Raw genomic sequence first — 9,647 nt, forward strand, 5'->3', positions numbered from 1 at the left:
AGATTTATCCTACAACACACAGAATTCCCAAGTTACGCCCACCACTTTGTTACCTCATTTGGCACCTTATTAGACAAACAAAGATAAATGTATTAATTTCACCTTATTAGACTTCGCGAAGCAAAGCGTGAAAACTACCGATCCAATAGGATTATTCAGTCCAACAGCTAGATAGTATAGGAAAATTCCATAACCAATCAGAATAATCCCACCCGCCAAAAGAAAAAGTAGTTTATGTTTCCTTTCAAACGAGTTAGACATATGAGGCGCGTATGGTCCACACGTTACTCTAGATTTCAAAATCCAGAGCTCTGGAACTCCCTAGACACAAGCTTAATTAGTTGACACCCTAGAAAAAAGGGAAGCGGGAGAAAGGAAAATAAATAATTGACAGTTGAATTCATGATCTAACGGTTGAAATTATATCATCAGAACTTTCCAGAAAACGAACTTTCTTTATAAACCCACAAAATTTCTTTTTGTTTTTCATCGAAACGAAATTAGTGAAAAGATTTCTCTTCTCCCAAGTTCCTCAAGACTTCTTAGCTTTTTTTTTTCTAACTCAAAATTCGTGTTTTGTTCTGAGTTTCAATGGCTGGCAAAGGCGAAGGCCCCGCGATTGGTATCGATATCGGCACGACGTACTCGTGTGTCGGTGTTTGGCAACATGATCGTGTGGAGATCATAGCTAATGATCAAGGGAATAGAACGACGCCATCTTACGTTGCTTTTACAGATACCGAACGTTTGATTGGCGACGCTGCTAAGAACCAGGTCGCCATGAATCCTACCAATACTGTTTTCGGTAAGTTCTTATCTACCTTTTGCATTAGTTTAGTTCTTCGCATGTCATTCCATTTTTAACGTTTTACTGATTTTTAGTATATTGTTTTATATATACTCTGTGCATTCATTTGATAATTATAATAGATTTGAGATTTTACTTTTCGCCGTTAATATTTTATAATGTAATGTTGTGGAGATTTTCTTCTTACGATTTAATTGATCAATTCATATTTTCTTTAGTGAAATTCAGTTTTAATTTGTACGTAATTTTAAAGGTTTTAAATTATGTATTAGACTGGTATACTGTTGCGTGCATTTATGCTAATAGTTGATTGGCGCTGCTGTAATAATTTTCTAGATGCTAAGCGTTTGATCGGTAGAAGATACAGCGACCCGTCGGTCCAAAGTGATATGAAATTGTGGCCATTTAAGGTCATTCCTGGGCCGGGAGACAAGCCAATGATCGTCGTCACATACAAAGGCGAAGAGAAGCAATTTGCTGCTGAAGAAATCTCCTCCATGGTCCTGACGAAGATGAAAGAGATTGTCGAGGCTTATCTTGGGTCAACCATTAAAAACGCCGTAGTTACTGTTCCGGCTTACTTCAATGACTCCCAACGTCAAGCTACGAAAGACGCTGGTGTCATTGCTGGCCTCAATGTCATGCGTATAATCAACGAGCCAATCGCTGCAGCCATTGCCTACGGACTTGACAAAAAGGCGGCAAGTTCAGGAGAAAAGAATGTGCTTATTTTTGACTTTGGTGGTGGTACTTTTGATGTATCATTGTTGACAATTGAAGAAGGGATCTTCAAAGTGAAGGCTACTGTCGGAGACACGTATTTGGGAGGTGAAGATTTTGACAACAGAATGGTGAATCATTTTGTGCAGGAGTTTAAGAGGAAGCACAAGAAGGATATTAGTGGGAACCCAAGATCTTTAAGAAGGTTGAGAACAGCTTGTGAAAGAGCTAAGAGGACATTGTCTTCAACTGCTCAAACTACAATTGAGATTGATTCTCTATATGAGGGGATTGATTTTTACACCACAATTACCCGAGCTCGATTCGAGGAGTTGAATATGAATCTTTTTGTTGGATCATAAACTTGATCCATTATGGGAGCCTAAACCCAAACCCAAACTAAATTGATGTCATTACTTACATCATTTAATTAAAGATGTCATTGCTTACATCATTTAAGTAATGATGTCATTGCTTACATCAATTTAGTTAGGTGAGAGTTAGATATTTGTTGAATTTGTAATGGTTTAAATTAGTTTATTTGTGTGGTGTATGATTGTTCTTGAGTAGTATAAATACCCCTTCCTATTTTAGTTTTAAGAATCAAGAAAAATTAAGAGCTTCTAAGTGAGTGAAGAAGCAAAGTCTTATAAGAGTGAGTTGTAGTTCTTGTTTTTGAGTGAGAGTGCTCTTATAATATTTGTTTGAGTTTCAATAAAAGTTGTTTGTGTGAGTGTTTTATTTCCAACAAAGTGGTATCAGAGCGAGTTGGAAAGATCGAAGGTCTCGACGAGAGGAATCCGACGCCGTCAGAATTTTCTCAATCTGTGTTCTGACGCACCGTCACGCATCGCCGGAATACTGCTGCCAGAAAATCGAGTTGACTCACCGAGTTGAGTCGAGTCAACCGAGTTGGAGCCCTTGACCGAGTTGTCCAAGTCCCTCCAAAGTTTTTTTCAGCATTCCGGATTCATCCGTGCAATCGGATTTTACAAAATCTCATTATATTGAGAGATATGGCAAATGGTATGGCACCATTCCAAGTTCCGACACTCAACAACAACTACGACAATTGGAGTATCAAAATAAAGGCACTTCTTGGATCACAAGATGTGTGAGATATCATAGAGAAAGGCTATAACGAGCCTGCGGATGATGATGCTTTTGCTACTCTTACACCAGGTCAAAAGACAACTTTGAAGGATTCAAGAAAAAGAGACAAGAAGGCTCTCTACCTCATCTATCAAGCATTAGATGATGATGGTTTTGAAAAGATTTCAAGTGCAAGCTCTAGCAAGGAAGCGTGGGAGAAGCTGCAAACCTCTTACAAAGGATCCGAGCAAGTGAAGAAGGTTCGTCTCCAAACATTAAGAGGTGAATTCGAATCCTTAAACATGAAAGCATCTAAGTCTATTTCAGATTATTTCTCAAGAGTAGTAGATGTTTCTAATCAATTAAAAAGAAATGGTGAAAAGTTAGACGATGTGAGGATAATAGAGAAGATACTCCATTCGTTGGATCCCAAATTTGAGCACATCGTCGTGACGATTGAAGAAACTAAAGACTTGGAAGAAATGACGATCGAGCAACTCCAAAGATCATTGCAAGCATACGAAGAGAAGCATAAGAAGAAGCATGAGTTTACTGAGCAACTCCTCAAGCTACAACTCAAGGATATGCATAAAAGCCAACGCAATGATAGAAACCAACGTGGCAAAGGCAGAGGTAGAGGCCATGGATGAGGTGGAAGTCGAGGTCGTGGACGAGGCTGGAATTACAACAACAACAATTCCAGCAACAACTATGAGAAAGGAGAAAGCTCAACACGAGGCCGTGAAAGAATCAATTCGAACTCAAGGCATGACAAATCTCAAGTTCGATGTTATAATTGTCAAAAGTTTGGGCATTATGCTTCAGAATGTAGAGCTCCCAACAACAAAATTGAGGAGAAGGCTAACTACGTGGAGGAAAAGACAGATGGCAAAGAAACTCTTCTTCTAGCATGAAAGGAAACTGATGGTGGACAAGCAAATTTCTGGTATCTTGACAGTGGTGCAAGCAATCACATGTGTGGAAGGAAAGACATGTTCGTGGAGCTAGACGAGTCAGTAAGCGAAAATGTTTCGTTTGGAGATGATTCCACAATAGCAGTGAAATGGAGAGGTAACATTCTTATCCGTTTGAAATATGGGAGGCATCAATTTATTTCAAATGTCTACTATGTGCCCAATATGAAAAGTAACATCTTAAGTTTAGGGTAACTGGTAGAGAAAGGTTATGATATTCACATGAATAATTATAATCTTTCTATAAAAGATTATAAGAATAATTTCATTGCTAAACTGCCGATGTCAAAGAATAGAATATTCTTGATCAACATACAAAATGATGTTGCAAAGTGCCTGAAAGCTTGCTATAAAGATGCATCATGGCTTTGGCATATTCGATTTGGGCATCTCAATTTTGGAGGTCTAGAACTGCTATCTAAGAAGGAGATGGTGAAGGGAATACCTCGCATCAACCATCCTGACCAGCTTTGTGAAGGGTGTCTAGCTGGGAAACAATTTAGGAAAAGCTTTTCAAAAGAGTCAGAGACAAGAGCCAAGAAGCCACTCGATCTCATCCATACCGATGTGTGTGGACCGATCAAGCCGAGCTCTCTCGGTAACAGTAACTATTTTCTTCTCTTCATTGATGATTTTTCAAGAAAAACCTGGGTATATTTCTTGAAATAGAAGTCAGAAGTTTTTGAAGTCTTCAAGAAGTTCAAAGCAGCAGTGGAGAGAGAAAGCGGTAGAAAGATCAAAGCCATGAGATCTGATCGAGGTGGAGAATTTACTTCCAGGGAGTTTCAAGAGTTCTGTGAAGCAAATGAAATTCGTCGACCAATGACAGTTCCTAGATCCCCCCAGCAAAATGGTGTGGCAGAAAGAAAGAACAGAACAATCCTCGACATGGCACGAAGCATGCTCAAAAGCAAGAAACTACCTAAGGAATTTTGGGCGGAGGCAGTAGCGTGTACAGTCTACTTGACAAATCGATCTCCAACAAGAAGTATATGGGGAAAGACACCGCAAGAAGCATGGAGTGGAAGAAAGCCTGGCATTTCCCATTTGAAAACCTTTGGAAGTATAGCCCATGTTCACGTACCAGACGAGAGAAGAACGAAGCTTGATGATAAAAGCGAGAGTTTTATCTTCATCGACTATGATGCTAATTCGAAGGGCTACAAGTTGTACAATCCAAACAATAAGAAGTTTGTGATTAGTCGAGATGTGTTCTTCAACGAAGAAGGAGAATGAGATTTTAACTCTCATACAGATGACTTCAATTTCTTTCCTCAGTTTGAAGAAGATGAGCAGACAATGAGGGAACAACTAGATGAATCTCAACAAGAGCTTGCAACTCCACCCACTTCACCAACATCAACCACTCAAGGAGACTCATCACCTTCATCATCGTCAAGTGGGAGTCAAAGTGAAAGAGTTGTGCAACGCACAAGAAGCCTTAGAGATCTCTATGAGGTAACTGAACGACAAGATAATCTTACATTATTTTGTCTGTTTGCTGATTGTGAACCAGTGAGCTTTCAAGAAGCGGTAGAAGAAAAGAAATGGAGAGATGCGATAGATGAAGAAATCAAGGCTATCGAGAAGAATGACACATGGGAACTTACCTCACTTCCCAAGGGACATAAGGCGATAGGTGTCAAATGAGTGTACAAAACAAAGCAAAACGCCAAAGGAGAGATTGAAAGGCACAAGGCGAGGCTAGTTGCTAACGGTTATAGTCAAAAGGCTAGAATTGACTATGATGAGGTATTTGCTCCTGTTGCTCGATTGGAGACTATCAGACTAATCATTTCTTTGGCAGCTCAAAACAAGTGGAAGATACAACAGATGGATGTAAAGTCTGCCTTCCTAAATGGAGTTCTTGAAGAGGAAGTTTACATTCAGCAACCATCAGGCTATGAAGTCAAAGGGCACGAAGACAAGGTGTTGAAGTTGAAGAAGGCTCTTTACGGGCTAAAACAAGCACCAAGGGCATGGAATAGCCGAATCGACAAGTACTTCCAAGAGAATGGCTTCAACAAATGTCCCTACGAGCATGCTCTATATATCAAGATCAAAGATGAAGATATTTTGATCGTGTGTCTCTATGTGGACGATTTGATCTTCACTGGAAGCAATCCAAGCATGTTTAAAGAATTCAAGGATGTGATGATGAAAGAATTCTAGATGACAGACATGGGGCTCATGGCGTACTACCTTGGCATTGAAGTTAAGCAACAAAATGATGGAATTTTCATTTCACAGGAAAGCTATGCAAAGGAGATACTGAAGAAGTTCAAGATGGAGAACTGTAAGCCAATAAGCACACCGGTAGAATACGGGATCAAGATGACCAAACATGAAGAAGGCGAAAGTGTAGATCCAACATTCTTCAAAAGTTTGGTAGGAAGTCTACGCTATCTAACTTGCACGAGACCCGATATTCTTCATGCAGTTGGATTGGTTAGTCACTATATGGAATCTCCAACAACCACCATTTTAAAGCCACAAAGAGAATTCTTCGCTATTTGAAAGGTACAATTGACTTTGGCTTGTTCTATTAAGTTTCTAACGATTACAAGCTTGTTGGATATAGCGACAGTGATTGGGGTGGAGACATAGATAATCGAATGAGCACTACTGGATTCGTATTTTTCATGGGAGATATTGCGTTCACATGGATGTCAAAGAAACAACCGATTGTCACATTGTCCACTTGTGAAGCGGAATATGTTGCTGCTACCTCATGCGTTTGTCATGCAATTTGGCTTATAAATATATTAAAGTAGATAGGTTTGATATAAGAAGAGCCTACCAAGGTTTGTGTCGATAACAAGTCAGCCATTGCCTTAGCGAAGAATCCAGTATTCCATGATCGAAGCAAGCACATTGATATTCGCTACCACTATATAAGGGAGTGTGTTGCTAGAAAAGATGTGGAAGTTGAATACGTGAAGTCACAAGATCAAGTTGCTGATATTTTTACCAAGCCACTGACCATCGAAGAGTTCTTAAGATTAAGGAACCTACTAGGGGTCACGAGATCAAGTTTAAGGGGGGGGTGTTGGATCATAAACTTGATCCATTATGGGAGCCTAAACCCAAACCCAAACTAAATTGATGTCATTACTTACATCATTTAATTAAAGATGTCATTGCTTACATCATTTAAGTAATGATGTCATTGCTTACATCAATTTAGTTAGGTGAGAGTTAGATATTTGTTGAATTTGTAATGGTTTAAATTAGTTTATTTGTGTGGTGTAGGATTGTTCTTGAGCAGTATAAATACCCCTTCCTATTTTAGTTTTAAGAATCAAGAAAAATTAAGAGCTTCTAAGTGAGTGAAGAAGCAAAGTCTTATAAGAGTGAGTTGTAGTTCTTGTTTTTGAGTGAGAGTGCTCTTGTAATATTTGTTTGAGTTTCAATAAAAGTTGTTTGTGTGAGTGTTTTATTTCCAACACTTTTTAGGAAATGTATGGAGCCGGTAGAGAAATGCTTGAGAGATGCTAAGATGGACAAAAGCAGTGTTCATGATGTGGTTCTTATTGGCGGGTCTACTAGGATCCCTAAAGTTCAGCAATTATTGCGAGACTTTTTCAATGGAAAAGAGCTATGCAAGAGCATTAACCCCGATGAAGCTGTTGCTTATGGAGCTGCTGTACAAGCTACAATTTTGAGTGGTGAGGGTAACAAGAAGGTTCAAGATTTGTTGCTTTTGGATGTCACTCCACTTTCCCTAGGTCTGGAAACCGCATGTGGAGTCATGATTGTGTTGATTCCAAGAAATACCATAATCCCAACAAAAAAGGAACAAGTTTTCTCTACTTACTCGGATAACCAACCCGGAGTTTTGATTCAGGTTTACGAGGGTAAGAGAACTAGAACCAGGGACAACAATTTGCTTGGGAAGTTTGAGCTTTCTGGTATTCCTCCGGCTCCTCGTGGTGTTCCTCAAATCAATGTCTGCTTTGACATTGATGCCAATGGTATTTTGAATGTCTCCGTCGAGGATAAGACAACTGGACAGAAGAACAAGATCACCATTACTAATGATAAGAGTAGGTTATCCAAGGAAGAGATTGAGAAGATGGTACAAGAAGCGGAGAAATACAAGTCCGAGGATGAGGATCACAAGAAGAAAGTCGAGGCCAAGAATGCCCTTGAAAATTACGCTTATAACATGAGGAACACTATCAAGGATGGGAAGATCAGTTCCAAGCTTCCACCTGCCGATAAAAAGAAGATCGAGGATACGATTGAGCAGGCAATCCAGTGGCTTGATGGAAACCAATTAGCTGAGGCAGATGAGTTTGAGGACAAGATGAAGGAGTTGGAAAGCATTTGCAATCCCATCATTGCCAAGATGTACCAGGGAGCTGGTGGTGATATGGGTGCTGGAACCATGGATGATGATGGTCCTTCGGTTGGTGCTGGACCAAAGATCGAGGAGGTTGATTAAGCTGGAAATGACTTTTAGGTTATCATGTTATGAGTCCTGGATTTTGTTATATTACCTACTCCTCTCCTTCAAAAAGAGTGTGTGTAGTAATCATCTGTTCCTGGTGTCTTAAACAATCAGATATGCTTGAATAAATCATTTGCTCCTTTGTTTTCAGCTTTCACTTCTACTGCATTTCTTTTTCCTTTTAAGTTGTTGCAACTCTTATGTTTTCACTTTCATTGCATATCATTTTTAATTGTTGCATTTCTTTTCCTTTTGCAACTCTAATCAAGCTCATCAAACCACCAAAAGATTGGGGGGAAAACCCAGCAATCTTTGACTTATCAATAAATATCCTTAAAGAATCAATATATTCTCTTCCCTTATCCACTAGGAGAGTTTTCTTGGTTTCAGTCCCAGAAAAAAAAAACAGCTTGGAATCTCACCAAATCAAACTCAATGTTTGAGAAAATAGCAAATCAAAGAAACCAAACAATATTTGACGTCTGATTAGTTATTAAAGAAACCATCATTGATGGATGTGACCCAAAAATCATATAGTTGGCCCTGTTTTACTTGCCTTGTATACAAAGAACCCTATGAAGGGTGAAAACTAGAAGTATTAATCGAAGATATGAAAGGAAAAACAAAATTTGGTGTTTGGGTAATTGGTTTATGGCCCTTTTGTTAAGGGAAGAGCCAGCTTTTGGTCGATGTGGGTCTTTACATAGGGATTGATCGAATAAATTAAAGGGCCCGATCCATTTCATGGTCAATGCTTAATCCAAAATCTTGTTTGACATAGAACATCAAATATGAAAATTCCATTGGCTTTTTATTCTTGAAAGGATATGGTAATGTCCATGTGCGTGGGATAGTTTATATGAATCCAATCCCTTCCACAATTTTCCTTTTAAAGAAGATTGATTTGTGGGGTGATACACAATGCAGTGAATGAGATTAATGATGGTTCATATGGTGACGTTGAAAGTTATATAGATAAATTTTGAAGGATTTGAAAATGAATGGAAGGTTTAATAGTAGATTTGATGAAGTTATAAGATATTGAAATATGAGGCCCTGTTTCACATTTCATCAAATAAAAGTTAACACAGGTTGATCACTAATCAAATATGATCAATTTCATAAAATAGAAAAACACAGCTAGATTTCCATGGATGACGGGTGTATTATTCTTTGGCCATTGTCTTGTAATCCAGTTAAGGCTTACGTGGAGGCTACGGCAGGAGCTGAGGAATCATCCATTCACAATACCTATTTTTCTATGATTTTCTTTTCAAAAACCTTTTGGCTGTCCATGTGAGCTGCTTATTGCCATTTTTCCACACACTTCAAAGCTAATAAAGCTTTTGTACAAAATCATTTGCCCATACCCCCAATCATATAACTTTTATTTGCTTTTTATTCCTTTGTTTTTAACCGTTACAATCTGTATTTTCCTTCCATACTGTGTGTTTCCACTGGCTATAGTCGATACTGTTTGTTTGCCGAGAAATTTTGGATTTGTAAGGTAATTTCCCTTCCCCTACTGCTTTACCGCAAGGAATCTTAGCCCGTGAAATTTCGATGTCCCATTGTTGTTTCTAGGTAACTTCAAATGAAT

The 9,647-nt window shown here is 38.8% G+C and overlaps 1 protein-coding gene across 1 annotated transcript; it reads left to right on the forward strand.

Moving 5' to 3' along the window:
- Nucleotides 1–520: 520 nt before the first annotated feature.
- LOC120180122 (heat shock cognate 70 kDa protein 2-like) lies at nucleotides 521–8,054 on the forward strand. Its single transcript, XM_039185515.1, has 4 exons — nucleotides 521–805; nucleotides 1,145–1,878; nucleotides 2,901–2,902; nucleotides 7,051–8,054. The coding sequence occupies exons 1-4, from the start codon at nucleotides 592–594 to the stop codon at nucleotides 8,039–8,041; spliced, it is 1,941 nt and encodes a 646-aa protein (XP_039041446.1). The 5' UTR covers nucleotides 521–591; the 3' UTR covers nucleotides 8,042–8,054.
- The last annotated feature ends 1,593 nt before the right edge of the window (nucleotides 8,055–9,647 follow it).

The sequence above is a fragment of the Hibiscus syriacus genome, unplaced genomic scaffold (genome assembly GCF_006381635.1).
Source record: "Hibiscus syriacus cultivar Baekdansim isolate YM2019G1 unplaced genomic scaffold, ASM638163v2 tig00112491_pilon, whole genome shotgun sequence".
In the NCBI taxonomy this organism is placed as follows: domain Eukaryota; kingdom Viridiplantae; phylum Streptophyta; class Magnoliopsida; order Malvales; family Malvaceae; genus Hibiscus; species Hibiscus syriacus.